The 21,027-nt window shown below is 40.3% G+C and overlaps 1 protein-coding gene across 2 annotated transcripts in view; it reads left to right on the forward strand.

Moving 5' to 3' along the window:
- Nucleotides 1-21,027, forward strand: part of UBXN2A (UBX domain protein 2A) — a 45,630-nt gene that overhangs the window by 12,595 nt on the left and 12,008 nt on the right. For both annotated transcript variants that reach the window (XM_035000672.1, XM_035000673.1), the window contains exons 2-6: nucleotides 1,097-1,149; nucleotides 10,467-10,605; nucleotides 15,310-15,416; nucleotides 17,387-17,524; nucleotides 18,762-18,920. In XM_035000672.1, the coding sequence (XP_034856563.1) occupies nucleotides 1,109-1,149; nucleotides 10,467-10,605; nucleotides 15,310-15,416; nucleotides 17,387-17,524; nucleotides 18,762-18,920 (584 nt within the window). In that variant the 5' untranslated portion in view covers nucleotides 1,097-1,108. The remainder of the gene's footprint in view (nucleotides 1-1,096; nucleotides 1,150-10,466; nucleotides 10,606-15,309; nucleotides 15,417-17,386; nucleotides 17,525-18,761; nucleotides 18,921-21,027) is intronic.

The raw sequence follows: 21,027 nt of genomic DNA on the forward strand, positions 1-21,027 counted from the left end.
TCTCCAAAGAAGATAGACAAATGGCCAATAAGCACATGAAAAAGATGATCGACATCACTAGTCACAATGAGATACACTTTATTAGGATGGGTATTGTTTAATAAAACAAACTAACAAGTATTGGCAAGGATGTGGAGAAATTAGAACCCTGGTGCATTGCTGGAGGGAATACAAAATTATTCACAATAGCCAGAGGTGTAAACAGTCCAAATGTCCATCACCAGATGTGTAGGGGCGCCTGGGTGGCTCAGTCGGTTAAACGTCTGTCTTCGGCTCAGGTCATGATCCCAGAGTCCTGGGATCTAGCCCCACATCTGGTTCCCTGCTCAGAGGGAGTCTGCTTCTCCCTCTGCCTGCCCCTTCCGCCTGCTCATGCATGTGCGTGCACGTGCTCTCTAATAAATAAAATCTTGGGAAAAAGCAGATGAATGTGTAAACAAAATGTATATATATACAATGGAATATTAGCCATAAAAGGAATGAATTTATGTTAAGTGAAATAAGCCATACACAAAAGGACAAATGTATGATTCTATTTATGTGAAATACAAGGCAAATTCATAAAGGCAGAAGGTAGAATGGGGTTACTAGGCATGGGAAGAGAGAGGAAGAGGGAGTTATTGTTTAATGGGTACAGAGTTTCTTTTTGGGAAGTTGAAAGAGTCTTGGAAATGGGTAGTGGTAATGATTGGACAACATTGTGGATGTTATTGATGCCACTGAATTGTACACTGTACATCTCGTCAGTTTGCTTCCCCAAGGAATTGTAAGAATGAGAATAAGAATGTTTCATTCACTTTTGTTTGTTAAACCAAAGGGCACACTATGGTTTTTATCATTATTCTTAAGAAATAGTTCTAAAAAAAATTTCTTTTGTTGGAAGATTATTAGACTCCAAAATTTATTTTTTATTATTGTTGTACTCTGTAGATGAAAATGACAGCTTTGAGTTTGGTCACGTAAGTTCTTAAGACCCTTTCAGTGCTACTTTAGGGACACTTAATAGCTTATGTTAAAGATTATTAATGCATATGTAAGAATGAACTTATTTTTAATACTTGAGGACTTTAGCTTTTGTTTATTTTTACTTTTACAGTAAGGCAAAAGAATGAAAGAAGTAGATAATCTCGAAAGTATAAAAGAAGAATGGTAAGTTAATTTAAGCTTTGCATTTCTTTGTTACTGCATTTCTTAGTATCTATTTTTACTGCATTTCACTGACAGATACAGTAAGTTTTCATTATGGGTCTTTCAGTTAAATAGCTAATGGTTGGGGCGCCTGGGTAGTTCAGTCATTAAGCGTCTGCCTTCGGCTCAGGTCATGATCCCAGGGTCCTGGGTTCGAGCCCTCGAGCCTCGCGTCGGGCTCCCTGCTCAGTGGGAAGCCTGCTTCTCCCTCTCCCACTCCCCCTGCTTATGTTCCCTCTCTCGCTGTGTCTCTCTCTGTCAAATAAATAAAATCTTAAAAAAAAAATAGCTAATGGTAGTATATTTTAAAGTAATTTTTTATCAAAGCTGCATTGAATGGATTCTAATGAAGTTTTACATGTTTTTGTTATTAAAATGTTAAATTTCTCTCTGTTAGCATATTACTTCTATTAAGTGAGAAATTCAAGTAACTGTTCCACTTTGTTAGTCTCTTATGTTGTACTGTCTTGCAGTCGTAGTGGAAACATAATGGTTCTGGAGTCAGATAAACCTAAGTTTGAATCCCATCACTGTCTTTACTACCTCTTTGGCCTTAGAGCAACTTAGGTAGATTCTTTGAGCTTCTGTATCTTATCTACAAAACGGAGGGGGGTACGTATATGTTTGTACGTGTAAGGTTTTTATGAGAATTAGATAGCTGACATAAAGCACTCAGAATAGTATCAGCACAGGGGTGCCTGGGTGGTTCAGTTGGTGGAGTGTGCGACTCTTGATCTCAGGCTTGTGAAAGATTTATTTATTTATTTGAGAGAGAGAGAGAGCTCACACCAGCGTGCGTGGGGTGGGGGGAGCAAAAGGGGTCGAGAATCTCAAGCCGACTCCCCAATGAGCACAGAGCGCCATGTGGGGCTCAGTCTTATGAGGCTCATACCATGAAATCAAGAGTTGGATAAGGCTCAGATCATGTCCTGAGCCGGTCAAGAGTTGGATGCTTAACCAACTGAGCCACCCAGGGGCCTCTAAAATAAAATCTTTAAAAAAATAGTAATGATAGCACATAGTAGAGACTCAGTAAATGGTAGGTGCAAAGTTTATGGTTCTTATCAATATAGAATATTTTATTTTCACTTATCTGAGGTGGGATGTTTATTTTTGTATTATGCTGTTCGTTTTATTTTATTTATTTATTTTTTAAAAGATTTTATTTATTTATTTGAGAAAGCGAGAATGAGACAGAGAGAGCATGAGAGAGGGGAGGGTCAGAGGGAGAAGCAGACTCCCCACCGAGCGGGGAGTCTGATGTGGGACTCGATCCTAGGACTCCAGGATCATGACCTGAGCCGAAGGCAGTTGCTTAACCAACTGAGCCACCCAGGTGCCCATGCAGTTCATTTTAAAGAGTAAATTTGGGAATAGTAAATGGGAGAGGTAAATTCTCCCATTCACTGTCCATTTAAGGAGACAGACAGCTATTTCATACTTAAAAATACTTTGTAAATGCTTCTATACTAAACAAATATTTTTTATTATTGTTTTATATAAATATTTGATACTAACTATAATTGTGAGATTGTGTCAGAGGGCCTCTAAGACCATCCCCAGGTTTGATGATTTGCTGAGAAGATGCAAAGGACTCAGCATATAGTCATACTAATGACCATGATTTATTTCATTATAATGAAAAGATACAAAGAAAAATCAGCAAAGGGGAAAAGCACACGGGGTGAAGTTCAGAGAAAACCAGGCACAAACTTTCAAGAGTCCTTACCCAGTGGAATCACCCAGGATGCACTTAATTCTCCCAGTAATAAGTTATGACACCACATGTAAATAGTTGTCTTCCTAAGGAAGTTCATTGGAAATCAGTCTGATTTTTATTGGGGTGTCACAGTATGTATCAGTACTATGAATGTAATTAAATAATTAGTAAGGTAGCTGAACAAAAATACTAGGAATAGATTTTATAATTTTCTTTGTAACAAAAATAGATATTGTTAGAAATAGTGGTCCAGTAAAAAAATGTAAAGACTTTTCCTAAGTTATATCTGTAGTTCACAGGCTGTAAGTGGTGAAGATCCATATTTACCAATGTGCTATCGAAGTATACACAGATGCAAATTCTTCACCCATTTGGACAACGACTGATAACCTTATTTATTCAGAACACAGTAGTGAATGAGAAAGTCAGCAGAAGAGGGTATTCTGTAGCCAAAATAGATGTTTCAAAGTCCTTTTCCTGAACTTGTGTACTTTTTATTATCAGAGGAACTCCTGAAACTTTAAGACTATATACTATGCCATAACAACTTTGCTACCTGGTTTTTAAATTATGGAGAGGAGTATTGATATTTATATCATAAAAGGATAGTGACAAGTAAGGGAAAGGATGACAGAGTAGAAAGCATAGATCTGTTGCATCTATCCTAGAGTTAAGAGTCCCTTATGGAAAAAGCTAATATTTTCTGAATTAATTTGGAAATTCTAAATTGCAGTTACAAAGGCACATCTTAAAAACTGTTTTCTTTTTCATTTAGAATTAAAGCTTGGTTTTAACTTCTATCTCAGAACATACTAAGAATTAAACATAGTACAAAATATTGCAATAAGGACCATGTTTTAAGAAATACGCTTATACTAAGCATGGGTAGGCTAAATATGGCTAGGTCTGATGTTGTCTCATTCTTGATAAAAACTCTTAGCAAACTAGGAACAGAGAAGAACTCTCTTAACTTGATAAAAACATCTACAGAAAACCTACAGCTAACGTCATACTTTATGACAAGAAACTAGATGCTTTTCCCCTAAGATCAGAAATTAGACAAAGATGCCCCTACTCACCACTCCTCTTCAATGCCATATTGCAAATCCTAGCTAAGTCAGTAAGACAAGTAAAGGAAATAAAAGGTATTCAGATTGGGAAGGAAGAAATAAAATTCTTTGTCTGCAGATGACATGACTGTCTACACAGAAAATCCCAAATACAACAACAACAAACTTCTGGAACTAATAAGCAATTTTAGCAAGGCTGTAGAATGTAAGATTAATATATAAAAGCCAAGTGCTTTCCTATAAACCAGCAATAACAACTGGTACCTGGAATTAAAAACACAATACCTGGCTGGCTCAGATGGAAGAGTATGCAGCTCTTGATCTCAGGGTTGTGAGTTCAAGCCCCATATTGGATATAGAGATTACTAAAAAAGGAAAAATAAGAGTAATAATAAACTTAAATATAAAAGCACAACACCATATGCATTAGCAACATCTGTCAAACCCCAAAGAACTGTACAATACACAAAATGGGCCCAAATGTAAACCACAATTAATGTATCAATACTGGTTCCAAACTGTAATATACTACATAATACAAGATGTTAATAATATAGGAAACTGTGTGTGTGGTGGTGAAGGGGAGGGTGGGGTACAGGAACTGTGTATTTTCTGCTCAATTTTTTTGAAACCTAAAACTACTTTTAAAAATAAAGTATTATCATATCTGTTGATATGATCGTGATTTTTCTTCTATAGTGTATTGATATGATGGATTACATTAATTGATTTTCTCATGTTGGATCAGCCTTGCATACCTGGAATAAATCCTACCTGATTACAGTAAGGATTTTTGCATCTATGCTCATGAGAGATACTGATGAGGAAGCAGAAGGCAAGCTGAGGGCAAAGTACAAGCTGACACCCCGCAATCCCCCCAACTGCCAGGTGGGATATGTGTGACATTCCTCAGGCACTGCTGGCTGCCCTAAAACCAAGGGAAGGAAAAAACAAATGGTTAATAGAGATCACAGTCCATGAGTCTCCATCAGTTTACAAATGTTTTAGTGATTTAGAAGAAAAAAAGCATTCTTATCAATAACCTAACTTCCAGAAGGAAACTCTCAATTAGCTTAATGTTATTGCTTTATTATAGGGAAAAACAATCTTAACTTCACCAAGGTAAGGCCTCCAGTATCTCATAGGTCCTCTTTAGCATATGAAAGTTCTTTTGAAAACCTTTTATTTCCTTTACTTGTCTTACTGACTTAGCTAGGATTTGCAATATGGCATTGAAGAGGAGTGGTGAGTAGGGGCATCCTTTTTCCTTACCTCCCCAACTTCCCAAGTATATTATCGGCCACCCCTCACAACCCGGAGGCAGCAGCTGTTTCTGCCCATGGGTCCTCTCCCTGTGCTTTAATAAAATCAGCATTTTTGCACCAAAGATGTCTCAAGAATTTTTTCTTGGCTTTCGGCTCTACATTCTCACCTACATTCAAAAACTACATCAATACTGTTTTTTTCCTTTCTTGAAATATCTTTGTCTGGTTTTATTTACTTTTTTTTTTTAAGATTTATTTATTTATTTTGGGGGGGGCAGAGAGAGCGCTTGTGCACATATGAGTGGGGGAAGGGGCAAAGGGAGAAAGATAATCCTGAGCAGACTCTGCTGAGCACAGAGCCTGTTGTCGGACTCGATCCCACGACCCCCTGAGATCATAACCTGAGTGAAAACCAAGAGTTGGGAGTTAGAAGTGTTCCTTCTGCTTTTATTTTCTTGAAGAGATTGTAGAGACTTGGTATCATTTCTTCCTTAAATGTTTGATAGAATTTGCTAGTGAACTCTTTTTATTTTTTTAAGATTTTATTTATTTGAGAGAGAATGCACACGCGCTGCGCGTGTGGCTCGGGGCGGGGGGAATGGGGCTGAGAGGCAGAGGGAGGGGGAGGAGACACTCTCCTCAGCAGGCAGCCCCACGCCCGGCTCCATCCCGAGCCCCTGGTATCATGACCTGAGCAGATGATCTGGCCAGTTAAGCTTAAGTGACTGAGCCACCCACTAAAGAAATCTTTTGTGCCTAGTGCTTTGTGTTTTGGAAGATTGTTAATTATAGACTCCGTTTCTTAATAGATACAAGCCTTTGTATACGTTCCTCTTTAATGTAAGTTTTGGTGGATTGTCCCTTTCAAGGAATTGGTCCATTTCATCTAAGTTATCAAATCCGTGGGCATAGAGCTGTTTATAATGCATCTCCACACACTGTACTCTGAACGTCTTAAAAACCTAGACTATTTCTTGCTCATTATTGTATCTCCTTACCACCTACCATATAGTAGGTACTCAATGTTTGAATGACTTGAATTGGGGCGCCTGGGTGGCTCAGTTGGTTGAGCGACTGCCTTCGGCTCAGGTCATGATCCTGGAGTCCCGGGATCGAGTCCCGCATCGGGCTCCCTGCTCGGCGGGGAGTCTGCTTCTCCCTCTGACCCTCCTCCCTCTCATGGTCTCTGTCTCTCATTCTCTCTCTCTCAAATAAATAAATAAAATCTAAAAAAAAAAAAAAAAGAATGACTTGAATTAACAAAATGAGGCTTAATAGAATTTACATATCAAATAGGTAGGATAAAGGACTAAAGCTACTTTGAATGCTCAGCTTTATTGACTTTTTACTTAGTAATTGTGTATAAACTGCTTTCTTAAAGCTAGGACACAGGGGTGCGAGAGAACCTGGTTCTGGGGGTCCCAAACATACCAGGTTCAGGCACTAGCCACTGACAAAATCCAAAGGCAGAGAAACAAGTGGTAGTGAAACAGGAAAGGGATTTATTTCAGTGAGGCCGATGCTGGAAAGACAGCAGACTAGCATTTCAGACTGTATCCAGAGTGCCAAAAATACTTCCAGGTTTATTTAAGGAAACTGTGGGGAAAAAGTGGGTGGGTGCATACAGGTAGGCAATGAAGGTCAAATTGATCATTGTCTTAGAGTCGATCACGGGCTGGGTCTTGCTGGTTCAGGCCAGTTCTTAGTGCTTGAGGGGATAGTTTCAGTTCCCATCAGGGGATGCTTTGCCCGCAGGGTCTTTTGCCTGAGCCAAGAAGCAATCTGGAAAGAACCCAACTAGAAAGTGAGGTCAAGATGGAGACAGACAGGGGCGCCTGGGTGGCTCAGTTGGTTAAGCGTCTGCTTTCAGCTCAGGTTATAATCTTGGGGTCCAGGGATCAAGCCCTGTGTCCGGTTCCTCGTTCAGTGGGGAGGAACTTGTCCCTAATCTTGTCCCTCTGCCCCTCCCCCGCTCCTACTCTCTCATTTGTCTCTCAAAATCTTTTTTTTTTCCCCAAGATTTTATTTATTTGAAAGAGAGAGACACAGCGAGAGCAGGAACACAAGCAGGGGGAGTGGGGGAGGGAGAAGCAGGCTTCCCACTGAGCAGGGAGCCCTATGAGGGGCTCCATCACAGGACCCTGGGATCATGACCTGAGCTGAAGACAGACACTTAACAACTGAGCCACCCAGGCACCCCTCAAATAAATAAAATCTAAAAAAAAAAAAAAAAAAAAAAAAAGATGGAGGCAGCCAAAGTCCAATTTTTCTGGCAAATACCAGAGAGCATTCAGTGGTTACAATGATTCCTATCAAATACTGTGTGTCATTATGTGTACTGACACATACTGTGCACCGGGCATCGGCTTTTGTGTTTGCGGCAGTATTCGCAGCAGCCACGCAAGGTAGATGCTAGTAGCTGCATTTTGCAGATGAAAAAGCCAGATCACGTAGAGGCTGCTGGGTTTCTCGCCCAAAGTCGGTGTGATTCAGTGCCTAAACACAAACACCAAAGCCTGAACTCTTATTAGACAATATCCTCTACTGCTACATAGCTATACTGATTAAAGAGGGGAAGATCATTAGTATTGTGAGAAATCATCTTAGGGTGTGACTATTTTTATGTAAGAAGTATCATTCCATTGCTTTCGGAAAGGCATAATTAATATTTTGTGATAATATGAAGCGTCTTAAGGATATACAGAGATTACCTAGAAGAGTAAAAAAAGTATACCTAAATTAAAATACTGCTCTGAGTGTTCCATTTTAATAACAACATAGCGGTGACTATTTGGTCTGGCACAGTGATTAAGAGTACAGGCATTGGTAGCCTGGGTTCAGTTTCCAGCTCTGCCTCCCAATAGCTTTGTGATCTTGAGCAAATTGCTTAAGTGGGGGATGGGGCGGGGTGCAGAGGGAGAGGGAGGAGCAGGCTCCCTGCTGAGCAGGGAGCAAGACAATGTGGGTGGATCCCAGAACCCCAGGGTCACAACCTGAGCTGAAGGCAGACACTTAACCGACTAAGCCCTAAGCCCTCAGGCGCCCCTCTTTTTTTTTTTTTTTTTACCTTTTTCTTTTGCTTAAGCTTTTTTTTAATGTGCTAGATGGGATAAAAACAATATGTGCCTTTTTAGGTCATTGTGAGGATTGAATGAGTTAACCCATGTAAAGTACTTAAAATAGTTCCCAAAATATTTTAATAAATGCTCAATAAATGTGAGCTATTAAGAGAAGCTTTATAGGGCGCCTGGGTGGGGCTCAGTCGTTAAGTGTTTGCTTTCGGCTCAGGTCATGATCCCAGAGTCCTGGGATCGAGCCCCGCATCGGGCTCCCTGCTCCGTGGGAAACCTGCTTCTCCCTCTCCCACTCCTTCGGCTTGTGTTCTCTCTCTCGCTGTCTCTCTCTGTCAAATAAATAAAATCTTTAAAAAAAAAAGAGAGAGAAGCTTTATAGTATATCATAGGTGCAGAGATGTGGAAGGCAGATGAACAGCGTTCTAATGCTGTCTTTGGTACTTACTAGCTTTAACTTCGTATAACTTAACCTTTCTGTGACTCATTTTTCTTCCTATAAAAATGTGGATAAGAGTATCTATATTATAGTTCCTGGCACAGTATGAGAGCTGTAAAAATACTATTTATGGGATCTGAGAAGTTATATTTCAGTACATGTATGAATTTTCTGTATGACTTTCAAAAAGATTGGTCAGAAACCATTTTTTCTGTCAAAATCTTCAGTAATATTTCTTAGATGATAAAATATAAATGCAAAATAAAAACCAGTAGATGGGGGTAGGCAGAATGGATGGAGTCAAAAGGTACAAACTTTCAGTTATAAAATAAGTCATGAGGATGTAATATATAGCATGGCAACTATAGTTAAAAATATTCTATTGCAGGGGCGCCTGGGTGGCTCAGTCGTTAAGCGTCTGCCTTCGGCTCAGGTCATGATCCCAGGGTCCTGGGATGGAGCCCCACATCAGGCTCCCTGCTCTGCGGGAAGCCTGCTTCTCCGTCTCCCACTCCCCCTGCTTGTGTTCCCTCTCTCACTGTATCTCTGTCAAATAAATCAAATCTTTAAAAAAAAAAAAAATTCTATTACAGGGGCGCCTGTGGCTCAGTTGGTTAAGCGACTGCCTTCGGCTCTGGTCACGATCCTGGAGTGCTGTGATTGAGTCCCGTATTGGGCCTTCTGCTCAGCAGGGAGTCTGCTTCTCCCTCTGACCCTCCCCCCCTCATGCTCTCTCTATCTCATTCTCTCTCAAATAAATAAATAAAATTAAAAAAAAAAAAAACCTATTGCATATTGGAAAGTTGCTAAAAAATTACATCTTAAAAGTTCTCATTGCGGGCACCTGGGTAGCTCAGTTGGTTAAGCGACTGCCTTCGGCTCAGGTCATGATCCTGGAGTCCCAGGATCGAGTCCCGCATCGGGCTACCTGCTCAGCAGGGAGTCTGCTTCTCCCTCTCCCACTCCCCCCTCTTGTGCTCTCTCTCTCACTCTCTCTCTCAAATAAATAAATAAAATCTTTAAAAAAAAAGTTCTCAATGCAAGAAAAAAATAATCTTTAGATTATTATTATTATTATTATCACGATCCCAGGGTCCTGGAAACGAGCCCCACTTCGGGCTCCCCACTGAGTGCAGAGTCTGCTCCTCCCTCCCCTTCTGCCCCTACCCCCAACTCGTGCTCGTGCTCTCTCTCAAATAAATAAATAAAATAAAATAAAGTAATTTTTATTACCAGAAGGCACATAGTAACCCCTTGTAAAGCTATTTTGAGCTTTTTGCAAAGAACACATTTTTATACTCTGGACCAGTGATTTTCAACCTGGTGAGATTTTGGCCCCCAGAGGTTATCTGGCAATGTCTAGATATGGTTTTGGTTATTACACTGGAGGTGGGGGTGGGTGGAGTATGCATGATACTGGCATCTAGTGGATAAAGGCCACGGATGCTACCAAACATCCTACAGTACATAGGGCAGCCCACACAACAAAGAATTATCCCTTCCCAAATGTCAGTAGACTGAAGTTGAGAAAACCCTGCTCTGGACCCAAATGGTTAATGACTTTCCAAGGTCACATATCTGCCAGAATCTTAATTTAGAAGTGGGTCTAAACTGCGGAACTGGAAGCATTTCAGTTCAGGATCCTTTAACTAGAAATTCATGTAAATTTTTGGAAAAGTAATAGTAGTGCTTAATTTCCCTTTTTTTGTGTAGGGTTTGTGAAACAGGATCTGACAACCAACCTCTTAGTGATGATCATCAAAGAAATTGCGAATATTTTGTTGACAGCCTTTTTGAGGAAGCTGAGAAGGTTGGCGCCAAATGCATGTCTCCCACTGAACAGAAGAAACAGGTAAATGTCCGTAACTTTTTTCTCATCCAGTGTTTCTCAAAATGAGGACCATATTTTGGGTACACGAGGTCAAAACTGTTTTCATAATAATAGTGAGATATTATTTACCTTTTTCACTGTGTTGATTTTGCACTAATACTGCAAAAGTGATGGTGGGTAAAACTGCCGGTGCCTTGGGAGCAATGAAGGCAGTGACACCAAACTGTACTAGTAATTACCGTATTTTTTGCTTGCATTTGGTGGGGGGCATGCTAGTTGCTATTAAGAGCATCCTTGATGAAGCCAGTCTTGGGACAGCTTTATAAAATAGTGTGTGAGGAGAGTGCATTGAAGTAGGTGGCTTAAAACCTTGCAAGCCTAAATTTGCCTTTATTCTGCCTTCACGATTGATTAATAAATGCCATTCTGGTAACTGAGCCTTTGTTGTTTTTTTTGTTTTGTTTTTTAAGATTTATTTATTAGAGTGCTTGTGCACGTGTGTGAGCGAGCAAGGGTGGGGGGACCAAGGGAGAGAATCCTAAGCAGACTCCACGCTGAGCAGGGAGCCCGATGTGGCGCCCCATCTCAGAACCCTGACATCAGGACTTGAGCTGAAAGTTACAGTCAGTGGTTAACCGACTGAGCCACCCAGGTGCCCCATGGTATCTGAGACTTTGTATGTGGCACCTTTTTACTCACTGAAAGCTGTTAGAATCTTTAACCCTGTGTTCTTATGGGCCTTGATGGTGGGTCCTTTTTCATTCATTCAATCTAGAAACTCATGTTTACCATTCTAGGACATTTTCTTATGTTGCTTATTTTGCTCTCTTCCATTGCTAGTCTCTCTAGAATGCTTTTACTTACATATTGGACCTCTTGGACCAAGCTTCTTAATTTTTTATTGTTTCTTCTATTTTCCACCTCTGTAATTTTGTTCTATTTTAATTGGGATCTCTCTTTGACCTTATATTCAGTCTATTTATTCAATTTCCATTTTCAGGGTTTTTTTTAAGATTTTATTTATTTATTCATGAGAGACAGAGGCAGAGGGAGAAGCAGGCTCCCTGTGGAGCAGAGAGCCCCATGCAGGACTAGAGCCCAATGCAGGACTCGATCCCAGGACCCTGGGATCATGACCTGAGCCAAAGACAGACATTTAACCGACTGACCACCCAGGCATCCCTCCATTTGCAGTTTCTTTTTTTTTTTTAAAGATTTTATTTATTTATTTGAGAGAGAGAGAATGAGAGAGAGCACATGAGAAGGGGGAGGGTCAGAGGGAGAAGCAGACTCCCTGCCGAGCAGGGAGCCCGATGCGGGACTCAATCCAGGGACTCCAGGATCATGACCTGAGCCGAAGGCAGTCGCTTAACCAACTGAGCCACCCAGGTGCCCTCGACCCTTTCTTCTTCTTTTTTTTTTTTTTTTTTTTTTAAAGATTTTATTTATTTGAGAGAGAGAGATTAAGAGAGAGAGAGAGAGAGCACATGAGAGGGGGGAGGGTCAGAGGGAGAAGCAGACTCCCTGCTGAGCAGAGAGCCCGATGCGGGACTCGATCCCGGGACTCCAGGATCATGACCTGAGCCGAAGGCAGTCGCTTAACCAACTGAGCCACCCAGGCGCCCTCCATTTGCAGTTTCTAAAGCTCTTTTATTTCCTGAATATTCCCTCCCTTTCAGACATTATATTCTCTCATATGAGTGTGTTATCAATTTTGGATTTTTGTTTTTAAGTTTCTTTTTCTTTTCTTTTTCTTTTTTCTTTTAAGTAGCCTCCATGCCCCATGTGGAGCCCAACATGAGGCTTGAACTCACAACCCTGAGATCAAAACCTGTGCTAAGATCAAGAGTCGGAACACTTAGGGGTGCCTGGGTGGATTAAGTGTCCGACTGTCGGTTTTGGCTCGGGTTGTGATCTGGGGCGCAGAAGTGGGGAATGTTGTGGGATCGAGCCCCTCGTCGGGCTCAACATTCTGTGCGGAGTCTGCTTAGGACTTCCTCTACCCACCCACCCCCATCCTGTGCTCATGCATGTGCTCTTTCCCTCTCAAGTAAATAAATCTTAAAAAAAAAAAAAAAGAATCGGAGGTTAACCAACTGAGCCACCCAGGCGCCCGTTTTTCAGTTTCGTCTGTTTTCCTCAGTGTCTTTATGAAGGACTAGTTCTTTTCCTGTTTGTTTTGTTCTCACCTTTTATGTGAATACCCTGAGAACAGAAACTTGGTTATAGGTATAAAAGGGAAGTATAGTTTAGTGGTTAAGAGCATAGATTCAAGGGGCACCTGGGTGGCTCAGTGGCTTAAGTGTCCTGCTCTTGATTCCGCTCAGGTCTTCACCTCAGGGTTGTGAGTTCAAGCCCCATGTTGGGCTCCATGCTGTGCGTGGAGCCTCCTGTTTTGTTTTGATAAAATTTTATTTATTTGAGAGAGAGAGCAAGAGAGGGAGAGGAATCTAGAGCAGACTCCGCACTGAGGCTTGATCCTACAATCGGGAGATCATGACTTTAAAAAAAAAAAAAAGGGTGTGGATTCAAACCCTAGCTCCACCCCCTACTCACTGTGTGATTTTGGATAATTTAATCAATCTTCTGTGTTTCCATTCCTATATATAAAGGGATAATAATACCTACCTTGTGTAGATTTTGGGAGGGGTAAATAAATTTACTAGGGAAAGTGCTTTAAACAGGATTTGTTACACACTAAGTACATAGGTAGGTAGGTAGATGTGCTAATAATATATGCTATCATTATTATGATTATTTTCCCTAACATCATAATGGAATGTTTGTTACTTAATAGGTACTCAATAAACGTATATTGAATAAATAAATGATTGAATAAATGCTAGAGACAAAGGAGAGGCGCTACTAGTCTGATACCTACCTTCCTTCCTTCCCTCCTTCCTTCCTTCCTTCCTTCCTTTATTTATTTATGTATGTATCTGTGTATGTATTTGAGAGAGAGAACATGCGGTTGGGGATGGACAAGCAGACTCCTGCTGAGTAGGGAGCCTGACATGGGGCTCCACCCCAGGATGCTGAGATCATGACCTGAGCTGAAGTCAGATGCTCAACTGAGCCACCCAGGCGCCCCTGGTCTGATACCTTCTTTTTTAAAGATTTTATTTATTTTTTTGATAGAGAACACAAGTAGGCAGAGAGGCAGGCAGAGGGAGAGAGAGAGAGAGAAGCAGGCTCCCCGCCGCGCAGGGAGCCCAACGTGAGGCTTGATCCCAGCACCCTGGGATCATGACCTGAGCTGAAGACAGCCACTTAACTGACTGAGCCACCCAGGTGCCCCTTAAACAGCTTTTTAATCAGTCCTACGTTTAATCTGAAGTACCCTGAATTAAGTAAACTATGGCCCGACATGGGGCTCGAACTTACAACCCCAAGATCAAGAGTTTCATGCTCTCTGAATGAGCCAGCCAGGGACCCCATATACATTATTTTTTTGATATTTTATATGTGAAGTTTGCTCTTAAGAATGATAGATTAAATTTTGCAGAGGGTCGGGGGGATTGGCAGAAGGTGGTCTGATGGCATAAACTTCCAGTTATTACATAAATAAGTATAAATGCACAATGTGATGACTATAGTTAACACTGTTCTATGATACATAGGGAAGTTAAGAGAATAAATCCTTGAAGTTCTCATCACAAGGAGAAAATTCTTTTTTCTTTTTTTTTTGAAGATTTTATTTTTTTTATTTTTTTTTTTTTTTAAGATTTTATTTATTTATTTGACAGAGAGACACAGCAAGAGAGGGAACACAAGCAGGGGGAGTGGGAGTGGGAGAAGCAGGCTTCCCCCAGAGCCAGGAGCCCAATGTGGGGCTCAATCCCAGAACCCTGGGATCATGACCTGAACCGAAGGCAGATGCCTAACGACTGAGCCACCCAGGCGCTCCAAATTCTTTTATCTTCTTTCTTTTCATTATATCTATATAAGATAATGGATATGAGCTGAACCTATTGTGGTAATCATTTCACAATATATGTAAATCAAACCATAATGCTGTATGCACTAAACTTACATAGTGATGTGCATGTTTCTCAGTAAAACTGAAAAATAATTGTAGTTGTGTTTGGTAATCGATGTTGAGTAAACTTACTGTGGTAATCATTTTGCAATATATGCATATATGAAATCATTATATTGTACAGCTAAAACTAATACAATGTTATATGTCAGTTATTTCTGTTTTTATTTATTTATTTATTTAAGATTTTATTTATTTATTTGACAGAGACACAGCGAGAGAGGGAACACAAGCACGGGGAATGCAAGAGGGAGAAGCAGGCTCCCGCCGAGCAAGGAGCCCAATGTGGGGCTCCATCCCAGGATCCCAAAATCATGACCCGAGCCGAAGACAGACACTTAACGACTGAGCCACCCAGGCGCCCTGTATCATTCCTTTTTAAAAACTGAGATATAGGGGCACCTGGGCTCAGTCGTTAAGCGTCTGCCTTCGGCTCAGGTCATGATCCCAGGGTTCTGGGATCGAGCCCTGCATTGGGCTCCCTGCTCTGGGGGAAGCCTGCTTCTCCCTCTCCCATTCACCTTGCTTGTGTTCCCTCTCTCGCTGTGTCTCTCTCTGTCAAATAAATAAATAAAATCTTTAAAAAAAAGGAATGATACATAAAACATATACAATAGGAAAAATTTTCAGACTTTTAATCTAGTACATTTATTAACAAAACATTTTGTTTCTTAACTGCTTTGCAGGTTGATGTAAGTATAAAATTATGGAAAAATGGATTCACAGTCAATGATGATTTCAGAAGTTACTCTGATGGTGCAAGTCAGCAGTTTCTGAACTCCATCAAAAAAGGGTAAGCAGTCTTTGTAAACAGAAGGATTATTTTAGGGGGTGCCTGGGTGGCTCAGTTGGTTAAGCATCTGCCTTCGGCTCAGGTCATGATCCCAGTGTCCTGGGATCGAGCCCCACATCAGGCTCCCTGCTCGGCGGGAAGCCTGCTTCTCCCTCTCCCACTCCTCCTGCTTGTGTTCCTGCTCTCACTATCTCTCTGTCAAATAAATAAAATCTTTAAAAAAAAAGAGAAAGAGGGGCGCCTGGGTGGCTCTGGGTGGCTCAGTTGTTAAGTGTCTGCCTTCGGATCAGGTCATGATCCAAGGGTCCTGGGATTGAGCCCCACATCAGGCTCCCTGCTCAGTGGGAAGCCTGTTTCTCCCTCTCCCACTCCCCCTGCTGTGTTCCCTCCCGCTCTCTGTCTCTCTCTGTCAAATAAATAAATCTTGAAGAAAAAAAAAAAGATGAAGGATTATTTTAGGCATGTTTCATTTGGAAGAATCTGTTTTGTTGAATATAACTATAGTTGGCATGAATCCCAGAAGCAATATAAAAATATGGATAAATTTCATTATGTAAATATTAAAAACTTATATATACCAAAAGACACTTATATACAGTCAAAAGACGAGTGCCGGGCTGGGGATACTTGTTACATCTATGGAAATGCAAATGGATATATACACAATTCTCACAAATCAGTAAGAAAAATATAGAAGGGATATTTTATATATTTGTACCATTTTATCTACTTAATAACAGAATAGCATGCATTTGGTAAAATGAATGACATTTGTATATTAACATGGAGGGATTTCTATGATACACTGTTTTTAAAAAGCAGTTTGCAGAATACTGAATAGTGTGTATAGATCAGTACCATCTGTGGAAGAAATAAAATAATTACATGGAGTTTTACTATATGTATAGAGAAAAATCTAGGAGTTGCAACACCAAAGTTTTGTGGGTTTTTGTTTTGTTTTGTTTTTAAGTAAGTTGTAGGCCCAACATGGGGCTTGAACTCATGACCCCAAGATCAGTAAGAGTTCCATGCTGGGATGCCTGGCTGGCTCAGTGGGTGAAGCATGTGACTCTTGATCTTGGGGTTGTGAGCCCAAGAGGTTGTGAGTTGGAGCCCCATGTTGGGTATAGAGATTACTTAAAAAAAAAAAAGTCACATGCTCCACCCACTGAGCCAGTCAGATGTCCCCAGTTTTTTATTAAAATGAGAGTGGGATTAATAAGGACTGTCACTTTCGAAGTTGACTTGGGTTTACAGTTGTATTTATTATTATTTTTTTAAGATTTTTATTTATTTATTTGACAGAGAGCAAGCACAAGCACGGGGGAGCGGCAGGCAGAGGGAAGAGGGAGAAGGAGGCTTCCCACCGAGCAGGGAGCCCAATGCAGGACTCGATCCCAGGACCCTGGGATCATGACCTGAGCCGAAGGCAGACGCTTAACTGACTGAGCCACTCAGGCACCCCTGTTTTTTTTAAGATTTTATTTATTTATTTGAGAGAGAGAGAATGAGAGAGAGCATATGAGAGGGGGGGAGGGTCAGAGGGAGAAGCAGACTCCCCGCCGAGCAGGGAGCCCGATGCGGGACTCGATCCAGGGACTCCAGGATCATGACCTGAGCCGAAGGCAGTCGCTTAACCAACTGAGCCACCCAGGCGCCCTTAAAAATAAAATCTTTAAGAAAATTACATCTAGGGGCACCTGGATGGCTCAGTCGGTCCTGTGATCAAGCCCAAGTTGGGGCTTCTCCCTCTCCTCCCTGCTTGTGCTCTCTTTCACTGTCTCTCTCTCTCTCTCTCTCAAATAATAAATAAAATCTTCTTTTAAAAATTACATTTAGTTTTTTATTGTAAAGATTATATGCCACTTATTTCTGTGTATTTTTCAGTTCTGTTTGCGTAGTGAGAGTAAGTTTTTCAGAGAAAGAAAAAACATTGGAAGCTTTATCACTTTGTTTCTTTACCTTCCAAGGGAATTACCTTTGGAATTACAGGGAATTTTTGATAAAGAGGAGGTGGATGTTAAAGTTGAAGACAAAAAAAATGAAGTATGTATGTCAACGAAGCCTGTGTTCCAGCCTTTCTCAGGACAGGGTCACAGACTGGGAAGGTGAGTAGGCTCATAATCTGTGCTTTCCACACACAGGCTTGACTAATATTCAGCATGTCTTTATTTTATGATATAGACCAGCTCTATAGACCTTATCATTTCTCTCATTGGAAATGAGATTTTTCCTGTTAACTTTTATGAGGACTCCTAAGTCCTGTTTACCTTAGTGTAAATTAACATATGCTGGCAGTACACTAAAAAGTCATGGAGGCTTTTCTGATTTTACCAAATTAAAGGACCTGGATTATTGAAGACCTTAGGCACAATTGATGGGTAAACAGTTTTTCTCCTTGAACCCACCACTTGAGCATTGCCATTAATGCTACAGAATACATATGCTAGCTTTGAATTTAGGGTTCCATTTGATAGTTACCAGTGCCTTCAACATTGTGTTCTGTAATAAGTATCTGAATTTTGCAGTAATGAAAATGAAAAATTCATGATAAAATTAGTACCCCTATCAAAGCCGTTGTCAAATTTTGAAGTCTTCATCCTATTAAATACTATGCTTTATGACAGTATACAAAGAGGTTAGATATGTGATCATTTTTATGAATTCTCATAGATTATCAAGATTGGTAAAGTTATCTGCATATTCATCCGCACATACAAAAATATTCAGATGTGACTTTCAGAATGATCAGGAAATACTTTGCTTCCCTTTTTTTCCCCCTTTGTAATCTAAGGACTAATTTCTATAGAGAACTTATAATTTTTTTAAAGTTTTTATTTATTCATTTATTTAAGTAATCTCGACACCTAATATAGGGCTCAAACCAATGATCCTTGGATCAAGAGTCCCAGTCACAAGCTCTTCTGACTGAGCCAGCCACGCACCCCCCTTTGTTTTGTTTTTTTGGTTTGTTTGTTTTTGAGAACTTACCATTTCTTATAGAAATTTTAACCTGGGGAGTAGTAGATAAAATTTATAGATCTTTCAACCCTATAAAATTGTCTGTTCTATAAGGCACTATTAAAATAATTACAATATACTTACATACCACTATACAGTCTTACAAATTACTCAGATATGCATAATTTCATTAGGATCCTAGATTGATCATATATGATGGACATAAGTAATATTAGTATCTTTATGTTATTATTCAGGAAACAGCTGTGACTTGCTAAAATCTTCCTAAAAGGTATACTTAATGTAGAAGTTTTATAGTATTTGTTCAATGATTAAGCTCTGCCTAACAGCATGCATCTGACTTTGTTGTCTGGCTTTTCTTAGTGCCACACCAAAAATTGTTTCTAAGGCAAAGAGTATTGAAGTTGAGAATAAAAATAATTTGTCTGTTGTTCAACTAAACAATCTGGAACCCATCACTAATGTACAGATCTGGTTAGCCAATGGAAAAAGGATTGTCCAGAAATTTAACATTTCTCATAGGTGAGTCTTCCATTTCATCATTTGTCTGAATTTTTTCATGTTTAAATTTCTTTTCAGTTCAGTCGGCAGTTTTTAAGAACTAACCAAGGATCTTACCAGTTCTCTAAACATAATATATCACGACAATAGAATTAATGAAGTACTTTCAATTTATTTTATGGATTATCATTTTTATCATTTGATTGGTTTTCCTATATAACTAAATATGTAATTTTTATTTCTTTTAAGATTTGTTTATTTCGGGGGGGAAGGGCAGAGGGAGAGGAAGAGAGAGAATCTCAAGCAGACTCCCTCCTGAGTGTGGAGCCCAACACAAGGTTCTGTCTCACAGCCCTGAGATCAGGACCCCAGCCGAAATCAAGAGGTGAACACTTGGGGTGCCTGGGTCAGTTAAGCGGCTGCCTTTGCCTCAGGTTATGATCTCAGGGTCCTGGGATTGAGCTCCACCTTGCTTCTCCCTCTCCCTCTGCCCCATCCCTGCTCGTGCTCTTTCTCTCTCTTTACTCTTTCTCTCAAATAAATAAATAAAATCCTTTTTTTTTTTTTTAATTTTTATTTGACAGAGAGAGACACAGAGAGAGAGGGAACACAAGCAGGGGGAGAGGGAGAAGCAGGCTTCCCGCTGAGCAGGGAGCCCAATGCGGAACTCGATCCCAGGACCCTGGGGCCATGACCTGAGCCGAAGGCAGATGCTTAAGGACTGAGCCACCCAGGCACCCCCAGAAGCATATATTTAAATGGTGCCTTAGAATGTTCTTCTGTGACCCAAATTCCTTTTAAATGGGAGGAAGTCACACTAAACAGTTGGGAAATGGAAGAGAGGATTTGTTATTCCAATCTAAGGTTGTTTCTTTTTAGGGAAATAATATATTCTAATCTCAACTTCTTTGTCTAGAAAAATATTTCCAACATTTTTTTTTTTTTTTAAAGATTTTATTTATTTATTTGACAGAGAGAGACACAGCGAGAGAGGGAACACAAGCAGGGGGAGTGGGAGAGGGAGAAGCAGGCTCCCTGCAGAGCAGGGAGCCCGATGCGGACTCGATCCCAGGACCCTGGGATCATGACCTGAGCCGAAGGCAGTCGCTTAACCAACTGAGCCACCCAGGCGCCCTTTCCAACATTTTTAGTAACAAATAGTCACCTAGATTTTTCTTTTCGTGAAAGACTGAAGCATTTAAAAAAACTTTGGCCAACAGTATTTATTAAGTGATTATTAATCAGGCTTTGCTTTCATTTTTTAAATTTTTAAATTAAAAAAATTTTTTAGGATTAAATCTATAATTTTATTACAAAACCATTCTTTTGGCATTAGTCAGTTACAGTGAGCAAGATAACTGTGAGTGTGGCATAGCGCTCTAAAGTAACAATTGCATGTCCTGCTTCCTGAGCTAAAATTTAAGTTACATTATATCCATTACATACAAGTCACCTACACTCATTAATGCTGCAAATCCTGACCCATATTCCCTTTAGGGAGGAGCTGATGCTAAGGGATTAGAGTAAATGTTAATATACAAAAGTTCCTTCATGGGACTCTCTGTTTCTTCTCCCCCCAGATTGCTTTTTGCTTTAATCAAATTGCTAGTCTGAATAGCAGCACCCAAGGAGCATCACAGTTGGTTCTTAAAAAGCAGTGCAATACATGTTTTATACCACAGGCAAAGGGAGTGATCACTTTAGTTTGAAACTCCTGTATTAGAGTCTCTTCAGAAATTAAGGGATGCCATCAACTTCTACCAGATGGTGTTACTGCTGTACATTTGTTAGTGGGTCACTTTCTATGCTGTGTTTGCTTTGAAGGGATCTTCAGTATATCTCCCAATATTCCTTTCTTAAAGTGTCCTTTTTTTTTTTAGCTAGGATTTCACACAACTCTAATGCTTTATTAAGAGTGTCCTTGGGGTGGCTGGCTGGCTCAGTCGGTAGAGCGTGCGACTCTTGATCTCAGGGTTGTGAGTTCCAGCCCCATGTTGGGTGTAGAGATTATTTAAAAATAAAATCTTTTAAAAAGAGAGAATGTCCTCCTCGTTGTCACATTGGTTTTCTAGCATGTCTTCATAGATGTCTGCGAGAAAGGCAATTAGGGGGACCTGTGACTTGGTTG

This window comes from Mirounga leonina, unplaced genomic scaffold (assembly GCF_011800145.1).
Source record: "Mirounga leonina isolate KUSES-001 unplaced genomic scaffold, KU_Mleo_1.0 Mir_125, whole genome shotgun sequence".
NCBI lineage: Eukaryota > Metazoa > Chordata > Mammalia > Carnivora > Phocidae > Mirounga > Mirounga leonina.